General features: G+C 39.0%; 1 protein-coding gene and 1 pseudogene across 1 annotated transcript in view; one reads left to right on the forward strand and one right to left on the reverse strand.

Annotated features, from left to right (window-relative positions):
* Positions 1–525: 525 nt before the first annotated feature.
* Positions 526–23179, reverse strand: part of LOC138923122 (uncharacterized) — a 51579-nt gene continuing 28925 nt past the window's right edge. The window contains exons 3-5 of the mRNA XM_070259838.1: positions 3142–3169; positions 2615–2804; positions 526–2148 (exon numbers count right to left, since the gene is read on the reverse strand). Of these exons, the coding sequence (XP_070115939.1) occupies position 2148; positions 2615–2804; positions 3142–3169 (219 nt within the window). The 3' untranslated portion in view covers positions 526–2147. The remainder of the gene's footprint in view (positions 2149–2614; positions 2805–3141; positions 3170–23179) is intronic.
* Positions 20506–21475, forward strand: OR7A278P (olfactory receptor family 7 subfamily A member 278, pseudogene; annotated as a pseudogene).

Genomic DNA, 23179 nt, shown 5'->3' on the forward strand with positions numbered 1-23179 from the left:
GGACTACTGTTACTACCAAGGAGTATAGAAAAGAGAAAATACTTTGGATAAAAAATGCCCTTATCTTCTTTTTCAGTTTTGATTTTTCAATAGAGTTATAGTATAAAACGAATGAAAATAGTACCTCCACAAAATCTGCTCCAAGTGATTAAACACCTTCTTGCATGTTTCCTGGCTGGCCCTCAGGCTTACTTTCCTTTGCTCTCACTGCCTTCAGAACAAGATCCACATCCTCATGGATCATCCCTTCTTTAAGTTCTAGCCCCTCAGATTCCAGCCCACCGCAAGATCGCTCTCACTTCCTAGATGCTGCTGTCTCTCCAGAATCAAGATAATGTCAGTCCCTAAACTGAGGAACTATAACAAGGATATTGATGCCACATTGTTATGTTTGAGGAAGCCACTTATTCAACCCCGAGATTCCTCAATGTTGATGGAACATTTACCACCCTCTGAGTAACTCAAGGAATTAGGGAACAAAAACGATCATTCTGTGCCCCTCCCATAATAAAGTTTGCCACAAAATGCAGGCTCATTAAAGCTTATTTTATTGAATGTTTATACCATTATTAATGCTTAAGGAATTTATACCATTCATAAGATTTACTTAATAAACTTACCAGGGCGGGGGGGGGGGGGATTCCTGATCAAAGAACCCACGTGAATGTTAGCAACACTAATTGATGTTGAAAAACCAACACCTGTTAGTAAGAGAGATTTCTGAGGTCCTGGGGTCAACCCAGTATTCTCGTATATTCTAAAATTTTCCTAGTACTCAAAAGTCTCCAAAATGTCTGTTAGAATGGAGAGAGCCAGTGATGTCTGATTTTGCTTAAAGTGAGTTCCCTAGATCTCAAGTACTGAGATGGGAACGGGTCAATCCCAGGATCTCATTCAGTGTGTTCCAAGGGTGAGTTACACAGAGTGAAGTCAGTAATTGTAAGTTGATATGGTTCTTCAGCTGGCCCAGCAACTGGTGATCCATCTCAGAATGACGCAGAGTCAACGAAGTGTAGGATTCCCAATGATGCACTGATCATTCCGGTATTGGAAAAGCCAAGCGTTTGGGGACAAAAAAAATCATCATATGGCTGACACATGGACTTGAAGACACTCCTACCAGCCAGGTAACTGTCACTGATGCTTTTCATTGATGAAGCCACCTTAAAGAAAGCTGTTTTACAGCGATTCTCTAAGAAAGTAAAATACTAACAGGAAAGGGAGAAAACATGTAACTGCTGTATTCCAGTGAGCAAAGTTTGTTGGCTTTATTTGCTGTTACTATTTTTGTTGAGTGTTGGGAGTTTACACAGGGGTAAAATGATCATGCTAATGATATTCTTTGTTACTATTCAACCATGAAAAGTACAAAATAAGTTCCAGGGCCAGCCCCGGTGGCCTAGTGGTTAAGTTCAGTGTGCTCCACTTTGGTGGCCTGTAATTGGTTCTCAGGTGTGGACCTACACTGCTCTGTTAGCAGCCATGCTATGCTGGCAACACATGTACTAAAAGATGGAGGGAGATTGGCATGGGTGTTAGCTCAGGGCAAATCTTCCTCAGGAAAATAAAATAAAATAAAGTAAGTTACAAATTTCTATAGCTACAGACATGTTAACTTGTTCCAGGGTATGGAAGGGATTAAAGGACGTACATTTGCATCTTCCAAAGAAAGGCAGGTAAGTCTATAAAAATGTAAAGGCATTTAAATTTCTGACAGTGAAAGTAGACCCTTTAGATGGGTCTTTGTTTTCATAGCAAAATCTCCTTTGCAAACCAGCCCCGACATTAATTTAAACAGATGTAAGTTTTGAAGGCATCTTTGTTGAAATGACTTTGACAGATGCTACTTTCATCAGTAAAAGCAAGGAAGCAAGGGCAATACAAATAGGCTCCAGCAGACTTCATTTGTCCACAAAAACTGAATCTTCTTTCTCTATTCATGATTGACAGTCTTAGACAAAAATGGTAGAGTGGGAATTAAAACACATTTTGATAGCAAATGAGCTCCAGTATGAAGAGTGTTGGTGTGTATCTGACCCACAGTCTGCAAGTTTCCAGCAGGATGCCGTGCAGCTTCATGCGGACTCAGAGCTCCCTCTCACTTGCCGATGGTCACACAGCCACTTTTCTCTCTTCAATCAGAGGCGTCTGGAAGGACAACATAATCCATTCTCAGTGAAATAATCTCAGTCCATTCTAGGGGAAATCAGGAGTCCTGCCTAGGAATCACCTTGCCATGATATGTGGAGCTAACATAACACTTTTTTTTTAATATTATATCTTTAAGAGAGAATTTCAAACAATCTGTTTCATTCACTGAATAAAAGAAAAGGAAAGAAAAAGAAGGGAAGAAAAGACTATTTTCAAGGCAATAAAGAAATGGCCATGTGCATTCTGTGCACGATCTGCCGTGAAGAACCACCAGCAAAGGCGCAGCAGGAACAGACGCCCCGAGGCAGAGGTTCCACAGGCTCGGGGAGGGGCTTAAAATCAAACGAAGCCAAACAGAAGCCTGAGTGATGGAATTGACCCTGCCACCTCCATAGCCCCACACACCACTCTAAACACTAGCAGACAGTAAAAGAGGATTAGGTGAAAATAACAGATAACTCACCAGCAGTGGATCTCTGCATAACTAGCCTCAACGCCAATGGAGGGGCAGAACGCAGGGAGATAAAGAACATCTTCCAGGGAGTCACCAGGTGGAGCATCCAGCGACCAGCTCCCCACAGTCTCACACAACAGTATCTCTAAGTACTGGTCAAAAAGAACCACGTGCATTGAAGGACAAGGTGATAGAACCGCTGAAAGAGATGAAAGGGGAGCTCATGGACCACAGGAAAGAGTGGGAGAGAACTAGAAGCTGCAGAGACAAATGCTGCATTTATTGATTATGATTTAATGATTATAAAAAAGATTGTTGATGTTTCTGAAAAACATGGAGCAGAAAACAATGTTTAATGATTTCATTGAATAAATATTTTGTGAACTAACTTATGTCTCCAAGTTAAAAGGGCATACCCCTTCCCAGGAAATGAGCCATACAACACTTTCAGCCCAAGAACAACCTGGGTGTGAGCTGAATTAAGTGGGGAAATAATTATAAAATAAATGTAGAACTCAATATGCAAAGGGGAATCCCTGGCAAGTCTAGACGTCCCTGCAGCATCTATGACAGAAGAAATGAGAGCATTTTAGACACACTCAAGTTTCCCTAAATTATAGAGGAATCAGATTCAAGCTATGCAAACCCAAGAATCTTTGTTAAAATTACTCTGAAAAATTATGTAATACATAAAATAATAACTAAAGAATAGTGAAATCACATAAAATAATTGCAAACAAACTTGCACCCATCACTGTGAAGTAATTTAAAGTACACTAAGACCAAACTGTATGAATAATCAGTGCAGGACAGAAGGAAAACATCAGGCATCTTGAAATGCAAAAGTAAAAATGCCACCTGCACAAATCAGGAAAGGAAATAAAGGTTTGGTGGGGGTTACTTTTTCATGTCCTCACTTGTTACAGAAAATAATCAATGGGTACTTTCAAAATGAGAACCATTTGAAGAAAACAGCTCTAATCACTTAATATTTTGCAGCATATTTTCTTAACTATAGTGAGATCTTTCAAGAAATAATACCTATTAGGGTATTAGGGTAGATGGTTTTTTATCAGAATGTCACCAATTTTCTTTTTCAGAATTATTTCATTTTATTTTTTCTGTTAATTCAATTTGAATTTGCAAATTGTATTGAAAAACAAGCCTTAAAATCACATCTCAAAGGTATCTCTGAGTGTTCACCAATCTTTTCTTTAGGCTGTCAATATCTCTCTGTATCTCCTGCCCTCTCTCCTCTCTCTTTCTCCACAGACACAGGAGGAAGCCCTGCAGACCTCAGGTCAAGTTGTCCAACAACAGAATCAAGAGCTGAATAAAAAGGAGTTTCAAATCACTAATTTTTGGACTGGCTGGCCATCCATCCAACTAATGGATCATGTAACTATACTTTTCCTCAATTCCTCATCTACAAAGCATGGGGTGAAATAATAGGATCCTTTAGAGTTGTTAGCATTAAATAGATGGCGCGCCCACTTAACACAGTGCCTACTACAGGTGGGGGCTCATTACAGTTTAGTTAGGATTAAGGAAAAGAAAACCAACTGCTTTACTTATTTATTTATTTCACTATGTTATTGAGAACATATTGGTTTATAAGATTGTATAATTTCAGAAGTACATTATTATGTGTCAGTTTCTGTATAGACTGCCTTGTGTTCATCACCAATAGCCTAGTTTTTATCTTTCACCATATGTATGTTCCCCTTTATCCCCTTCACCCTCCCTTCACCCCCTTCTCCTCTGGTAACCACGAATCTGTTCTCCTTTTCTATGTGTTTGTTTATTGTCCACATATGAGTGAAATCATAGAGTATTTGTCTTTCTCTGTCTGACTTATTTTTCTTAGCATAATGTCCTCAAAGTCTATCCATGCTGTCACAAGTGGCACAGTTTTGTCCTTTTTTATGGCTGAGTAGTATTCCATTGTGTGTGTGTATATATATATATATATATACATATATGTATATATTGGCTTCCTCACCCACATCTGGCCCCCACCCTGGCCAACCCCCTTACCAAATTAAAAACAAAATCACTCATTGTTATTTCTCCTTTGATATTCTTCACACAATCCTCATCTACAAATGGACTTTTGATTGAGTCTTCCCTAAGATCCTGCTCTGCCATTATTTTGGGTTTTTTAATTTAATTTTATGTTCCCTTGATTGCATTTTATTTAAAATCAGCTTTTAACTTTCATCAGCTTCGTTCATATATATACACACACATCTTCTTTATCCATTCATGCATTGATGGGTACTTGAATTGCTTCCATGTCTTGGCTATTGTGAATAATGCTGTGGATGTGTAAACCTCTTTGAATTGTTGATTTCATCTTCTTTGGATAAATACCCAGTATTGGGATAGCTGGATCATATGGTATTTCTATTTTTAATTTTTTGAGAAATCTCCATACTGTTCTCCATAGTGGGCTCACCAGTTTGCATTCCCACCAGCAGTGTATGAGGGTTCCCTTTTCTCCACATCCTCTCCAACATTTGTTATTTCTTGTTTTGTTCATTATGGCCACTCTGATGGGTGTGAGGTGATATCTCATGGTAGTTTTGATTTTCCTTAATAAATGCAGAGAAAGAATTTGACAAGGTCCAACATCAATTTATGATTTAAAAAGCTCTCAATAAAATGGGTATAGAAGGAAAGTACATAATAAAGGTGATATAACAAACCCACAACCAACATCATACTCAACAGTGAAAAACTGAAGGCCATTCATCTGAGAACAGGAACAAGACAAGGGTATCCACTCTCACCACTCTTATTCGACATAGTACTGGAAGTTTCAGCCAGAGAAATTAGGCAAGAAATCAAAAGGATACAAATTGTAAATTAACAAGTAAAACCCTCACAGTTTGCAGACGGCATGATTCTACAAATAGAATACCCTAAAGACTCAACCGAAAGATGGTTAGAAATAATCAACAATTATAGCAAAGTTGCAGGGTGCAAAATCAACTTACAAACATCAGTTGCATTTCTATACTCTAACAACGAACCAGCAGAAAGAGAAGTGAAGAATATAATCCCGTTTACAATTGCAACAAAAAGAATTAAATATCTAGGAATAAATTTAACCAAGGAGATGAAAACCTATACACTGAAAATTATAAGACATTATTGAAAGAAATCAAAGAAGACACAAAGAAATGGAAAGATATTCTATGTCCATGGATTTATAGAATATACATAAAGTATCCACATTCCCTAAAGCAATCTACAGATTCAATGCAATCCCAATCAGAATCACAATGACATTCTTCCCATAAATAGAACGAAGAATCCTAAAATATATATGGTACAACAAAAGATCCTGAAAAGACAAAGCAATCCTGGGAAAAAGAACAAAGCTGGAGGCATCACAATCCTTGACATCAACATATACAAAGACCAACTTCTTTGTTTTATGACCTCAAAAACATGAGGACTCAACACTCATGTGCATGAGAAAAATGTTCTAACATCAGAACCATTTATGCAAATCTCCAGTCTTGAACCGCCGAATTCCTCACCTAGAACTAGTTTGTAAGTGAGCCCAGAACAAGAGAGAGGGAGGAATGAAGACTCCCGGGGAGGGGGGGCAGTGGAGGGTCACACAGCTTCCTCACCCACATCTGGCCCCCACCCTGGCCAACCCCCTTCCCAAACTAAAAACAAAATCACTCATTGTTATTTCCCTTTGATATTCTTCACACAATCCTCATCTACAAATGGACGTTTGACTGAGTCTTCCCCAAGATCCTCCTCTGCCATTATTTTAGGGTTTTTTAATTTAATTTTATGTTCCCTTGATTTAATTTTATTTAACATCAGCTTTTAACTTTCATCAACTTTGTTCAGCAAACGTATTCATGGAAAAAGGAAGGCTGACAGCCAGATGTTCATCTTTAGCTGCTACACATGTAAAGATTCATGTTACCAGTCAGAGCCAGCAGTTCTGAACAGGAAGGTGCCAGTTCTCCAGAAGGAAGAAAGGAAGTTTCAGGGACAAGGCGGTAAACACTTGGAGGAATCATCCATGACTGTTTCTATCCTTATAGTACATTCAAAGAGAGAGAAAGGAAGAGAGAGGGTTTGGCTACAAGAGTTGTTTTCAGACTCTTGGCTGTGAAGGACTATTTTTAATTGATCATGTAACAGGAAGGGGGAAAAATCTGTAACAAGTAAGAAATTGTAACATTGGAAACAATTAAATCCTTCCAGTGGCATGTTCTTTAAATGTCAAGTAATTACAGATGTTAGGGAAAAGTTCAGGAAGCAAAATCACACGTCTTCTGATAAATAGAGCAGAATCTGGCTGCGTTAACCATGTTTGCACACATCCGCCCACCTCTTCAGCTGTAGAGCAGCGACGTCTGTCAGCCAGCATTGCTGCACGTAATCTTCCCCAGGCTGTGAATTCAGCCTATCATTATTTTATATATTTTATATACGTAGGTTATTTGACTTGCCCCTGAAAATTTTTGGTGGAAGCCCCTTATGTGTCTGCTGTTGGGAGAGGTGTACGCTTGCTCCCATAACGAGTTCCTTTTGAGGCTTGTTTCATTTTTTTGAGACGAAGTGTCTCCATGGGAGCCATTTCTGAGATTGACAGAAGCAGGTGCCTTCCTGTTTACCGTGGGAGTAGTACTTGTTCCTGACACGAATGGCATTGGTACTCATGCTGAGAGTGATGGGAGTGAGTTCATTCCTGACATTGGCAAGGGGAGTCATTCCTGAGACTGAATCTGCTCTTCTGCAGAAAACTGGAATAATATTGGTGTTTAGTGAGTATCTAATTATTGGTTATTCCCTGTTAATGTAATTAATAATTATTCTCTGGTAACAATTCTCTGCTTCCTCATCAGTAGGGCTTAATTTATGATCCGGCCTTTCTGAATTGAAAGACAGCATGTGTTGCTTTTAAGAATTGAAATCTCCTATATATTTTCAAACTAATAAAATATTTTACACTTGTGCATGAAAAGCTAGATCCAAGGGCACAAAATTGAGCTTGTATCTAAATCACCAAATATAAATCTGTGAGGAAATGCAGGTTCTAACTCCCAGCTGAGCTATAGCTTTTCACAGGTTAACCCCCTCCTCTCAAAATGAAAGCAATCCTCCTGCTTCTTAGAACCAGCCTTCTCCAATAACCCAGAATTAAATTTGCGTGGTTGTAGGCTTTTGTGTTTAAAACATTCTTCACTATACCCATGGATATACCTATCATTTCAATTCAAGCTACATATTTCCATAAAGATCTATTCCTTCCATCAAAAACACCTGATGTGAAGGCAGTCAGTCCTTTCATGTTTTTCTATTTAGCTGAACTAACTTGTTTCTGACGTCTTATGTAGAACAAACTCGAACTTCAGAACGTTGTCCCAATTGTACACAGAACACCCGTTTGCCCATCACTTAGACTCACAGATTGTTAATATTTTACCACATTTTCTTGATTTCTCATTCCCTCACCCCCTAATCTATCTACACGTTTTGAAAGATTTTTGCCGAATAATTTGAGCATTATTTGCAGACATCAAGACTATTCCCCTAAATACTCCAGCACCTATCCCCTAGTAACCAGGACGTCCTCCTATGTGTCCCAGCTCCTCTGGGCACCTTCTCTTCTCCAGGATCCATCCCAGACCTGGCGTCGAGTTCAGCCTCCCGTCCCTGTGGTCCTCAACCTGATGAGTCCCACTGACTCCTCTTCCATTACATTGACATTTCTGAAAAGTCTAGGATCGTTGTTTTGCGTAACTCCACTCATTTGGAGTGATTGTGTGCTTCTTCCTGATGACAGTCCGAACAAACAGTTGGGGCAGGAACACTGCAGAAGCAGCCTTGAGTTCTCCTCAGGCAACAGGGAGCAACAGGATGAGATTCCCCTAGTGGTGGTGCTGATGTTGCACATTTGGTTAGAGTGGTGTCTGCCAGGTTTATCTGCTTCCAAGTGCCTTTGACTCCGAAATTATTAGGCAATAAGAAATATACATTGATTACATGTATATAATAAATATGCATGGTAAATATCACCTGTGGGATGGTATTTGGAGAGTGTGTTTATCTTATTCAACAATTGTTCACCCAGTGGCGGGTGAGTTGGGACGTGCAGGGGGCTTGTGCAGGGATGTGCGGGAACAAATAGCGCTTACTTCATCAGGGGAGGAGCTGTTGTGCTCAGACCTGAAGCAGAGGCCTGTGGGCAGTGATGTCCACTCATGGCTGGAAGACCCGCCTCGTCACACGACACAGGTGAAAGCTATCGTTTCAAAAATTAGGCATTTTTTCCTTTTACTAAAATTAGGACTGAATTTGCCTATTTAACTGTTTGTCCCACATGGATCCAAGGTAAGCTCTCCAAGTTTATTTCCTCCTACACATTCCAGTTATTAAATTCTGTGTAAGCAAATATTTTTCATGATACTTCAGTTGATGATAGGTGAAACCATTCATATAAAAGAAGAATCTATTCAAACCATCAAATAAAAACTCTTTTGAAGTTTAACATAGTTCTTTAAATCACCATATGCCTCTGAGGAATATGACTTCAATCAATATAGGCAAGGAAAGCATTTAGCTCCCAGGAAGGATAATCGATTACAAAGTCTGTCTGAGAACTCCCATGCTTATGGCTAAAAGGCCAGGAGGGCTTTATGTGTCATGGTAAGTGATTTACTCGAGTAGAAATAAGGCAGAGAGGAATTCTACTTGCCTCTGCTTGCAGAGAGGGTGGAAGGGCTTTGCTCCCATCCTGACAGCAGCCACGCTGGATAAACTAGAGTCACCCGAGTCCACTCGACACCCAAGGTGACAAGGAAAGCAGGTGGCCAGAGATCTGAGAAACGTTGGCCCTCCAGGAGGGTGAAGGCAACACGCGCATCTTGAAAGTGGTGAGAAGATGAGCTGAAATGTTTGACCCCTGGCCACAGACCACGTGGACCCAGGAGAGGCTTTAGAAACCCTGGGGGCCACACACAGCGGGGTGTGCAGCCTCTCTGGGCTCTTCTACCAAGACTCAAAGGGACCTGTACCACCTTGGGGCAAGTGGGGCTGGAGGCACCTCCACCGGGGAGAGGCCCAATGGCCCACCCCACCCCTTCTCCTGTGGGGACATCTGCTGAAGAAAGAAAGCTGTTACCTGGCACCAATGGGTCAGTTCCCTAAGGAGATTAATTCCAAATGCATGTGTGTAACAACAGAGCTTCTGACAGCACGGAGCAAAAACAAGGACTGATGGAGAGAGAGGCGAATCAGTTACAGTTGGAGCTCTCAGCGCCCTGTTGCTAATCAATGCACCAACTGGATAGAAAACCATCAAGGATGGAGAAGAAGCAAGGAACACCATCAGCCAACTGGACCTCCCCATCTGAAGGACATTTCCAGAACAACCCACTGACAACAGCAGGATGCACTTCCTCCAAGTGCACTGGATCTATTCCCAGGACACACCACCTTCAATGCCATAAAACAAAACTGAGAAAATTTTACAAAGTTGAAATCATACCAAGTATGTTCTCTAATCAGGACGGAATTAAATTAGAAACTGGTTAACAGAAAGACATCTGGAAAATCCTCAAATGTTTGAAAATTAAGTGACCCTGTTCTCAATAATCCATGAGTCAAAGAGGAAGCGAGAGGGAATAGAGAGCATCTCAGAGGAGGGAACCTGAGGACACAGGTGCCTTGCTGCTCAGAGGACCATGTCGGCACCCACTGCTTACAGTGGAAAACATGCAAAATCAGTTCTTGAAGATTCCACCCTATACACTAGTAGGAGAGAAGAAATTAACCCAAAGCACCAGAGAGAAGAAGTTAACAGAGAGAAGAACAGAAATCAATTAAATTGACATAGAAAGGTACTAGAGAAAATCAGTGAAACAGAAAGCTGATTTTTTAATAAAGATCCATAGAGTTGAAAAATGTCTAGCCAGACTGATAATGAAAAGATGAGAGAAGAGACAAATTAAAAATATCAAGATTGAAAGAAGAGGTTTTACTAGATATTTTACCAGGGCTTTCAGATGAAATAGGGCACACCCAGGTAAATTTTAACTTCAAATAACAATACATATGGGACAAACTCACACTGACAAACGACTTGTTTTTGTATCTGAAGTTCAATCATCATCATTATTATTATTACTATTAATTATTATACTAAGTCTGGCAACTGTACATACTATGGGCATTTAAATGACAGTGAGTTAATATTATGAAACTTTATGCCAATACATGTGATAACTTAGACAAAACGTACAAATTCCCTGAAAGACAAAAATTTCCAAAGTCCACTCACAAAGAAACATCTCTCCTATCTATTAGAGGAACTGAGTTTGTACTTAAAATCCTTTCAACTAAGATATTCATGGTCAATCTGGTTTCACTGGAAAATTCTAATAAATAATCATAGAAGAAAGAAAATCAGTGCTTGAGAAATTCTTCCAGAAAACAGAAGAGAAAGGAATGCTTCCCAATAACTTATGGGAAGCCAGCATTACCCTGATTAAAAAAAAAAAAAAAAAGCAGACAAATACATTATAAGAAAATTATAGATATATGTCCTCATAAAGACATTGCAAAATCTTTAATATTATTAAATAAAACCTGATAATACATAAGAAACATATGACCAAGTGAGGTTCATTCTGAGAATGTAAGGTTGTTTTTTAATTCATCATATTAACAGACTAAAAAAGAAAAATAACGTGGCTATTTTGAAATGTAAAGAAAAAGCACTGGAAAAAATTCAACGTCCATTTATGACAAAAACATGCAAACTAGAAAGAAAATGGAAGTTTCTTAACCTGAGGAAGAGCATCCATGAAGTCCCACAGCTGACCTCACATGCTGTGGTGTAAAACCAGGACCACGAAGGACGTCTGTCTCACTCTTCCTACCGAGCATTGTACCATGAGGTTCTAGCCAGTACAACACGGCAAGAAAAAGGAATAGCAGGCATTCAGATTGGAAGGGGAAAATTAAAATTATCTATACTTGCAGACAACATGATCGTCTGGGTTGGAAATATTAAATTAGCAGTAGAACTAACAAGTGATTCTGACGAGTTTGCAGGATACAAAGTGGAGATAGAAAAATTAACTGTAATTCTACATGGTATCAACGAACAATGTGAAATCGAAATTTAAGCATACGATTTTGAATAGTACCAAAAACACCTTGAAATACTTAGGTATAAATGTTAATAAAAGTATGTATAAGGTCTGCATGCCAAAAACTGCAAAATACTGATACGGGATAACAGACAAAACCTAAATAAAGGGAAAGAAATATTTTATTCATGGATTGGAAGTCACCATACTTTGAAGACATCAATTTGTCCCAAATTAACGTATAGACTCAGCACAATCACCATAAGCATACGAGCAGGATTTTCTTGTAAAAATTGACAAGTTCATCTAAATTTATACAACAAAGCAAAGAACCTAGAACAGCCAAAATGATTTTCAAAAAGGAGAAGGAAGGAAGACTGACCCTACCTGATTTCAAAACTTAGGATAAAGCCACAAGAATCAGTATGTGTGGTATTGGCAAGTGGGTAGACACATAGGGCAAAAGAGAATTGAAGGTCCACAGACAGACCCCCCACAGACGGGGGTGGCTGACTTCCGACAGCGACAGAGAGACCATTCGGGGAGAAATGGCGACACTTTCAGATCCAGAAATCTATGCGCAGAACGCCTGTCCAGATCTCCTAGGGGTGCAGCTCCCAGTTAAGACGTCGGTGACATGCAGCTGTGTTCCCTCCCGCAATGAGAAGGGAGAAGGGGGGGGCACACAGAAAGAGGATAGACAGAGAGGATGAGAAGAAATGGCGATGTCAGCTCTCTCAGCCTGAGGCAGCTGCTTCCTCCACATTCCCGTCTGAGGTCCATCATTCACCTGCAGGTCCTTGAGTATCAGGGGGCACTGGTTTCTAAGCATGTTTGATTTTTTAAAGGAGGTGATAACATACTAAGTAGATGCTAGCTCAGTTTATCCTTTTTGAGTTATTTTCAGGGTAGAAACAGGTTGACCATATCAAGGCATGCAAATCACATCATCTTTTTCTTTCTCTCCTCTTTGTTTTTTTTTCTTTTCCCTAATTCTCAACCAAAATTCCTAACATCTCAAGAGGGTTGACTGGATATTTGCTACTCTTATATTATACACTAAAAATACAGAAGTAAGATAAAAGTTCTGTTCAGTTATATGCGCTGCCTGGTGTCTTTAAAGTTTCTAATTCATCTCAAAATTATTTTAAAAGTAAACAGGGGAAAGAAACATAAAATAGCTCATTATTTGCTCTATCCAGTCTACTCATGATTCTCTTTTTCATATTGTTAACTAAAAGCAGGAAATACTATTCATTAACAAATACTTTAATTGCACAATTGCAGTTGAGGAGAGTGATTTTGCATCAGTGGTTACCGTCCTCAGATACCACTCTGGTGCCACGTGGTTGGCTCTCTCCAAACGTTGCCACTTAAAATACATACATGTGTCTCCCACTGTGCCTGACATCATTGGTTCCCAGAGGGCAAACCTCTGCAGTCTTGAGAGAGTAGGTGGTATTTGCCTTGAGCCCTGACAACTGGCTCCTTTTCTTTAATTTTTGAATGGGTGACACAACCACACTGTTTAAAAACAATGAAATAGTAAAAATATAAAGAGTCACCTGCGGTGGGGCAGCAACTAGCAAAGCCTTGTTGCTCCCGAGTGGGGGTGCCAGGGCGGGGGCAGACGGGGGGCACCTGCACGGGGTTATTGGTGCTGAGGGAAACGCCCACCATCTAGTGGAGAAGACACGGGATAGAGAGGGCAGAGGCTGGAGTGTCCAGAGGTGGTGCTGTGGGAAGGACACGGTATTCTTTATGGAAAGGATAACCTGAATCCAATGATAAGGAAACATCCGGCACAAAGGAGGAACATTCTATGAAAAACTGGAAGAGTATTTTATTCTACAAAAATGGAAATGTCATGAAAGAAACAGGCTGAGGATCTCTTCCAGACTGAAGAATGAAGGGAGACGGAAGCTCAGGGCAGCACGAGATTCTGGGCTTGATGTTCCGAGGGAGAAAAAACACGCTGTGAAGGGCATTTGGTGTCAACAGTGGATTAGAGAAAGGAAGTGTGTGAATATCGAGTTTACTGAGGTTGATATCGTGTGTGGCTCCAGAAAACAACATCTCTCTTCTTAGGAAATACGCTCTGAAGTTTTAGGGGTGAAGGGACGTGGTGTCTGCACCTTACGTTAAAGTGGGTGTCTACCTAAATGCCAAACCGTCTCTCCTCACCTCATTTGCTGACAAAGAATTTGGGGGAGGTGCCCTGGCATTCTTTCTACTCTCTTCAAATCTTCTCTAAGCTTGAAATTGCTTCCAGACAAAAAGGTAAGAAATAACAAGTGCAATAATGGGTTTTTTTGTGGGGGGTGTTCCTGTTCGGACTTATTTCAATTCAGATGTGGCGTCAAACTTGCGTGTTGATTTTGGCGCCTAGTTTTGTCAACGGTGGTTCAAACTGTGGTCAATGGTGTTTTTGAGAACTGCTTTGTTTCTTTGAGTCACACAAAAAGTTGAAATTCAGCCCGTGGGCGGCCAGGAATCCTGGAAATTTCAGGGGAGCTTCAGATCACTGCACAGTGTGGACTCCTCCTCATCTCTTCACCGTCACTTAGCTCACTGTGTGGCTGCAGTAGGTTGGCACAGCCCAGGAGGGGCAAAGGCTGGTGGGCAAGCCCACCACATCCCCTGAGCCACTCTCAACTGGGGACCTCAGGTCAGATGACGGTGACAACACCTCAGCAGTCTAAACTCTAGCTTCAAAATGAAACAGCACAACGGAAAGACAATTCAACCCCACGTCAGTCCTTTCAGGGAGCAGACCCATCGTGTGTTCATTAGGTAAACGTCAGGCCCCACATGACCGTGAGCCTCTGCTTGTGCTGCTAGTTTTCCCAGCGGAGCAATGCTGCATCCAGACAGTGTGTGTCCTTTCCCAAGTCCGGCATCTGCTATTCCCCTCCTTTGGGTCCTAAAAGATCCATCTGCCCCTCTCTGTGCAGTTACTGAAAGCTCAGTATCTTAGTAGTGCTCTTATTTTTATTTCATTTATTTTGCTTTATGATGGTGGTCGTGTCAAAACATTCTGTGGGACAAGGGTGTTTATTCCAACAATGGAATTTGTCTGTCTGTCTGGAGGTCCACTCTCTCCCTGCTTCTCCTGAGTCAGGTGTGGCAAGTTACTGCTTCCTGATCATTACGTAGGAAGAGGAACTTCCAGGTATGCCCAGCGTACGTGAGGAAGGTTGCCAGGGAACGCAGCTTTAGAAGAGCGTCGCAATGTTTGCAGCATTTCGCTCTTAAATTGCACCTCAACTGATTATAGAGAACACAAGTAATGGGGCCACAACTTGGACCCATGTGCGCTGCCTGAGAATCTCATTTGACAGCTGTCCTTGGGAGAGATTCCCCCAAATGAAGCCGTCTGCCTTTCAGGTAGATAGACATGGGTGTACATTTAGATAGCTACAAATGTAGGTACAGGTTTAGGTTGACATTTAGACTTGCATTTGGACAGGGCATGGTTATGTATTTTCAGGTTTGGATTTAAGGTAAGTATAATATATAATGAACCTGTAACTTGCCTGATGACAAGACAGGAGGGTTAGGACGCCCTGGGAACCTGACGATGGGGCGCGAGGGTTAGGATGCTGTGCTGTGGGCACCCTAACCCTAACTGTAGCCCTAGCCCTAGCCTTAGCCCTAACCCTAAGCCTAACCCTGTTGATGAGACAGGTGGGTTAGGATGTCATGGGCCACTGGTGATGAGATGGGAGGGTAAGGACACATTAGGAATTTAACAGAGACAATTATCCAATAAAATTTTGTTCCAGAAACAGATTAAGCTTCTCAAATCATTCATTTAGTTTTGCCTGGGTAAAGGCATTTTCTGTTGTAATTCAACCTAGAGGAGAAGAAGAAATTTGAAATCACTATGGAGATATTCACCCTCTTTAGCTGGTAGAGAATTTCTCATCGCATAAATGTAAATTTGCTTCAGATTTTGACACCTTTGAGGCGTTAAGAATAGAAAAATAATTCACAATTTAAATTTGTCTAAATTTAAATCTTTCTGTTTAAATTTCCACATTCTTTTAATTATCATGTTAATTCAAACATTTCTTCTCTTCATTTCTATCCTCTTCAATTTTCTCTTGTTTCCTTCCAACATAAAATATGAGTTTGTTCTTGTGTACCTTTATGTGTGTGAGTATATTTATTTGAAATAAAAACGTATACACACATATACATACAAGTGAGTTTTACTTTTGAACATTTTCTTTGGACTCAACAATATATGGCCACACATTTTACTTATTTCTTGCAACATTTGTCTGATGTTACATTTGCTTTCCCAAATTATTTTCAGAAACAAGGAAGCTGGATCTCAGGGAGGTTAAATTAGCAACAATTTCATTAAAAAGTCATTAAAATTTATTGTGTAATTTCTTGAATTATACACAAAATGACTACTATTTAGTTCTTTTATGTGTGTACCGATGCATTTGTGGGGAATGTATGAGAGTTTACAAATTCGGTGTGGTAGAATCTATCAGTATTCTCTCCATTGCTTTTTTTCTTTTATTATTCTTACCAAAAACCTGAGCAGTCACTTTAATATTCTTCACTTTTGAGTCTTTGTTACAAACAAAACTAAAATTGAAAATTTTCCTGCATCCAGTGGTAATATATCACCTTTTATACATGTTTCCAACTTCTTTTCACATCTCCATTATTCCTGATTTTATCTTTTGAGCTTTTGTGACTAGATCTATTTCTAAAAGTCGCATTATGTGGACCATCATTTGGGAAGTATTGCTCTTTACCATTTGACTACACATCACCTTTGTCTTTTTAAGCATATTTGAATTCATGTGTCTTTATACAAGATGAAATCCTACCTTAGATACTGCTGCTTCTCCTATTTTAAAATCCTTCTGTTACATTCTTTTCTTTCCAAGTCTTTGGGAATTTTATCTTGGATTAGTGACTTAGGCACTAATTAGTGATATGTATCATTAAATTATTACTATTTTATGTAGTTATATAAATTAATTGTACATTTTCCTTCAAGTTTTTTACATATAGTTTTTTAGAAAACAATATTCTTAACCTAACTTTACTTTCACTGCTTTTGTTTGTTTCATAACTTCTTAGCTTTTTAAAAAATTTATCTTTCTATATTGTGCACAAATACATATGAATACACTTTCTACAGATGATGAATAGAGCCCTACTCACAGCATTGATGCTTTTTATGTTTTAGTGCAGACTTTTTTTCTACCTTCTGCGTACTTTTTCTTCTTTCTCAATAATGCTTCAACGGACATGCCCCCAGTCAACTACTATAATAATGACTCCTTATTTCAAAGGCTGTGTAAGATTCCTGGTGTGGCTGTATTACATATTTGGTGGTCTTTCATATTCTTTCTCATAAAATTGCTATTACTGCCACAAAAATATGTGGGGACTGTTACGTTAAAACTGTGCATGTCTATCTGTGGCAATTTTGTTCCCAGGGGACACTGAACAATATCTTGAGACATTTTTGGCTGTCACATTGAGGAGGGGTGGGTAGAGGCCAAGGATGCTGCTGAACACCCTACAATGCACAGGACAGAGCCCTTCACAGAGAATGACCTGCACAGAATGTCAATAATGCTAAGACTAAGAAACCCTGCATTAAAGAATATCCACATTTTTAATATTTATAGCTGTCTTCAGATGATTTCCCCAACGTTGTAAGACTTCACGTTTCTTTCAGCAAAATTAGAGAGCACCTCTTTTGCTACCTGTTTAAAAGTCCTAACTCCAGTCAACATGAGAGATCTTTCCCCAGGCTGATGAGTGTGGAAGAGATCTTTTCTTGTACTTTTAAATTATTTCATTGTTTGAAAAAAGATTCATATATTTGATCACCAAGGCATTTGCCTATTATTACGTGTCCATATATTTTAAGCTTATTTTTACACAGCTACATTTCAAATCTATTTTACACATTATTTCTACTTTTATAACTTTTGGTTGGATATTTTTGACCACAAAATAGTTTTAAGTTTTAAATTTTTAAATATATCTATGTTCTTACTTCTGATTTTCTCACCTTAATTTTGACGGTTTTGTCCACTATTAGATTTGATATGTAGATTTTGTATGTTATCTAAAATGTACTGTTTACACTGGGGACTTTAATCTCTCTGGTCTTTAAAGATGTGTGATATAAAGAACCACTTAACTTTCTTTCAGATAGCCATCTGTGCTAGATTTTATTCAACGGTCCAGTTTTTTCCAACTAAGTTGAAATACAGCCTTTCCATATGGTAAATGTCCGTATCTACTGAAACTTAATTCCTGATTCAGTCAACAAATAATAATGCCATATATGCTATATGCCAGAAAGTTCTAGGTAGATTTAATGCTATACTCTCTTATGTCCAGGTCTTCGCTAATTCAATTACAATTCCATGTTGATGTTATTCATTTTCTGTTATTGTATATCATATTTTAGTTATTTTTTGATGTCCCATTCAAATTTGTTTCAGACCATTGTATGAAATCAGCCTACTTAACTGGTTTCATGCTCTTTTCCATTCCTTTTATTTCATAACTTCTCATTTGCTTAAATTTGTTTCTATACAAGTGCACGTATATTCACATACTTTTGGGAAAAACAAAGGTGAACAATGCAAGTGAAGTCCCTGTTTCGTTGCTACTTACATTATATGGCAAAGTACAGAGTACAATAAAAAGTGTGTATGACATAATATGCCCATAGAAGAAGTCAATGAATAAAGTGATTTGGGGTAAAAATACAGTCTGAGAAGGAGTTTGCATGTTGGACAAAGACCAGAACCAAGACTAGGGTGTGCCCATTGGACTTGTCAAAAAAAGAGATCAAACCCAAAGTCTAAGAATAACAAAGGAAAAATAGGAGGGCTTGCCTCCTATGTTATCATACTATATTAAAAAATACTGTCAAATAAATATTGAACAGGACCAGGAAACACAAGTCTTCTACTCTTTGATATTTAAAAAGTCCAACTTTTGGGGCTGGCCCAGTGCTGCAGTGGTTAAGTTCACACGTTGCACTTTGGCGACCTGGGATTCACTGGTTTGGATCAAGGGTGTGGACCTACACACCACTTGTGAAGCCATGCTGTGGCAGGCATCCCACATAAAATAGACGAAGATGGGCACAGATGTCAGCTCAGGGCCAATCTTCCTGAGCAAAAACAGGAGGATTGGCAGCTGATGTTAACTCAGGGCTAATCTTCCTCAAAAACAAATAAATAAATATTTTTTAAAGCCCATCTTTTGTTGTATTTTGTATATTTCCTTTTGTGAAATGTTCGTGTTTTAGTTTTGCTCATTTTGTGCTTGAAGAGTTCAATCATAATGTGTTTCATAATGTAAACATATCAGTGCTTTTGCCTTTTGAACACTGTTTTTGTTCTCTCATTTTCTGCTGGACATCAGGAGATATAATGCGAATTGGAATGCCACCAGAACAGGGATACTTTTACTTTCTCATGGTCTCTCAGGGATCATCTGAGATACTAGATCTTTTTCTCCTCATGTTCACTTCATTTTTCTCTTCTCTGTCTTTATTGAACAGATGGCTTATGTTTCTTTAAAGTAAGGAGGAAAATGAGTATGCCAATAGGGATCCCCAAGTCGATCTGTCCATAGGAAGCTTACTAACTTGAATTTCTGGTACCATTTTTACGTTCTTTAGGGGAAAGATAACATGATCTGGCCAGCTTGAGGCATATCCACTACTGGCTGAATTAGTGTGACTGGGGGCAAGAAAGGCAAGGTAGTAAGCGACCCAGGAGGCCACGGTTTTTGTGGTGTGTGCATGTATGTGCACATATGCATGTGTGTGTGCTCTTTGTTGAGTGAGAACAGTCCTCAGAGCAGGGTTTCTGGGTTCATATATCCCAAGGTGACTCATAAGTTAGAGGCCAGAACTCAATCAACAGAAGTAACTAAAGGGGGTTGTCAATTTCAATTCAAGGGACACCGTTATAACAAAATGAACAAAGACCTACAAACAGTTCATGGGTGGGGGATCCCTGTGTCCTGCAGTTTCAGCTGTCATAGGGCATTCTCTTCATGCCTCAAGCTTCTCTGACACTGTCTCTCATCACTCCCTTCCTTGTTCATTGTCCTTGACACACTGGTTTCCTTTTGAGATTTGACTATCTGAAACAAGCACCTTCCTCAGGGCATTTGCAATGGCAGTTCCCCCTGCAGGGCACACACTTCCCTGGATAACATCAATCTCCCAGCTATCTTCCTTGACTTCTCTGTTCAAACGTCACTTTCTTTGCAAATCTTGCCTGAACTTCCAGTAAAAAATAAGACCCCATCCTCTCTCTCCTTTAAACCTGCTTGAGTTTTCTTCATAGCTCCTGTCACTGTAGGACATGATTTTTAAAATATTTTATGTGCTTATATTCTTTCTCCATCATTGGATTGTAGGGACTTTTTGTTTTTCATCACCCTATGTTCATTGCCTACATAGTGCCTCGTATATTGTCAACACTCAATGTGAATTCATCAAATAAATAAAAAGTATTCTTACTAAAACATAGTATGCATTATGCTTGAAGAACAGTCTGAGCATGGAAAAGAAATTTCTAATGAGAAATGGAGCTAGGTGTTTCCAAAAGGTGACCAGTCCATACACATATATTAAAATGAATTTCTTGACTCTAAAATATAAACGGTAGCATTTATGCTAGGTTACCAGTGCTCGCTTGTGTGAAAATTACTCATTTTTTTCTCTGTACTGGTAGTCACCTCCAACATATGGAATCAAGGAACCTTACAGGAGTTTCAGAATTTCTTCTTCTGGGATTTTCAGAGAAAGCAAAATTTCAGTGCCTCATATTTGGGCTTTCCCTCTCCATATACCTGATCAATCTGTTTGGAAATCTGCTCATCATCTGGGCCATTTGCCTACACTCATCCAGGTCATCTCATCACACCTTCAAATACCTGTGTACTTCTTCCTCTCCAACCTCTCCTTTGTAGGCATTTGTTTCACCTCCATCACCATCCCAAAGATGCTTGTGAATATAGAGACAGAAAACAAAGTCATGACCTATGCAGGCTGCACCACCCTGATGTATTTTTCTTACTCATTGCAGTATTGAACCACCTCGTTTTGACTGCGATAGCCTATGACCAACTTTTGGCCATTTGTTATCCACTGCACTACATGGTCCTCGTGAAACAACTACTGTGTGGACTTTCTGGTGTCCTGGATCATGAGTAGTTTTCATTCCCTGTTACAATGCTTAATGGTGTTGTCACTATCCTTGTGTGTAGACATGGAAATCCTTCCCCTTTTGCGTGAAATCAAACAGGTGGTCTAACTTGCCTGTTCTGACATCTTTCTTAATAACATGAACTGGGCTGCTGGCTGGTGGTCTCCTCGCTGGTATAATTTATTCTTAGTCTAAACAGTTTCTTCAGTATGTGGAATCTCATGAGCTCAGAGAAGCATAAAGCATTTTCCACATGTACATTTCACTTCTCAGTTGCCTCCTTATTTTATTGTACGAACCTAGGATTGTACCTTAGCTCTCCTACTACCTACAGCTCAAACTCAAATGCAATAGCCTTGGTCATGTGCACTGTGATCATACCCTTGTTGAACACTTTCATCTACACTTTGAGGAATAAAAACATAAAAAGGGCTCTGAAAAGATTCTTTGAGAAGGAAATTATAAAACAACCTATTGTCCTTGGACAGATGCACATGATAGCAAGGCTTAAAACATCAGAGCCAGATATTGCGATTCTTTGATCAGATTGTGACGGGAGAATTTATTCCTTCTATTTAGCTGTTCTTCTTGAAAATGTAGACTTTAATATATAGTGTGTATTATAATAGGTCATTGGATGTCATTCCAACAACAGGATACTGTTCTCTTATTTAGCTTGGTGTCCACATTGGCTAACATAGTCACGTAAAACTGATAATTAAATACAGGTCTCCAATTGTAGTCTTTGTAGAAACATATATTTCAATAAATACTTTAAATTAATATGATCATAGAGTCAGAGATGATGTTAATTACGATAAGGCAACATTTTAAGTTATAAATGTATGACTATGCAAACTATTTTTTGTGGCTTACATTTGCTTATTAATGTAGGTAAGATTGATGCCCATGTGTAAAGTCGATTATCATTGAAGTGGAGGATTGTTTGGTGTAATTATATTTTATATTGAATTACCTTCTTACTTCTGCTTGAGAACCTCCATTACTGCCTACAAATATGATTACTTCCATTGCTCTAAATGAATATCTCCCCCTTTAGTAAATTTTGTCAAAATCACTAAAAGTGTACTGAATGAACAATATCATTATCATCCATTATATGTCCTTTACACAATATAATATATACTAATTATTATGTATTATATATAAATGTTCAAAGGATGACTCACTAAAGAGCTTGAATTCTTGTCCAGTCCTATGAATCAGAGTCACACAAGTTTTGCACAAACACGCACATCATTTCAAATTCTTTGGTTCCCTATTAGGAACCTCAATGGAGTCAATGTTTAATAGAGTTAGATGAAGTAATCTTGAATAACAGAGTAATCATGAATGATATCTTCAAATATCAGAACAAATGCCTAGAATGAGAAGTGACAATTATAATTTCCTTCAGTTCTGTTCACTTTGGTTATTGTATCAGCTGTTGCTGCAATAATGTCATTCTAAAAGCAAATGGCTTAATATAATGCATTTATTATCAAGTTGGATTATATTGAGGGGAGTTGTTCTGAGCTCTGGTCACCCACTAATGGGCCTATTGTCAGCTGTCAGTCTCTATACTGTGTATCTTGGGTGAATACATAATGTGTGCAATTGTAGTGCTCGTCTGTCTTGAACAATTTTAGTTCAGTTTGCTCCTTTTATATGTGAAGATCAGTCTTTAGCTTATGGAAAAAATGGGTTTATCAAATGTTAATTACTTATTTTAATTCCACTGTTCTCATATTCATATATGACACTTTGCCTTCGTCCAAGTTAGAAGACATATTTCCCAACACTTTAGGTGTGATTCAGCTACATGTGCTCTAAATCCTTCTTTGAGCCATGCACCACCAAAAATTTTTAATTATTAACTAATGCACTGAAGTTTAATTACATAAAATAAACTTCACATATTTAAAGCATACATTTTTTAAAAAATTAAAGGACCATACAAGAATTAAGAGTATATACTACATGGTTCCATTTATGTATAATTCAAAAAGGTGTACAACATGTTTTTCTTTTTAAAGATTGACACCTGACCTAACATCTGTTACCAATCTTCTTTTTTTTTCCTTCTTCTTCTCCCCAAAGCCCCTCAGTACATAGCTGTGTATTCTAGTTGTGAGTGCCTCTGGGTTGTGGTATGTGGGACACCGCTTCAGCATGGCTTGAGGGGTGGTACTATTGTCCGCACCCAGGATCTG

Source organism: Equus caballus, chromosome 2 (genome assembly GCF_041296265.1).
Source record: "Equus caballus isolate H_3958 breed thoroughbred chromosome 2, TB-T2T, whole genome shotgun sequence".
NCBI classification, from domain to species: Eukaryota; Metazoa; Chordata; class Mammalia; order Perissodactyla; family Equidae; genus Equus; species Equus caballus.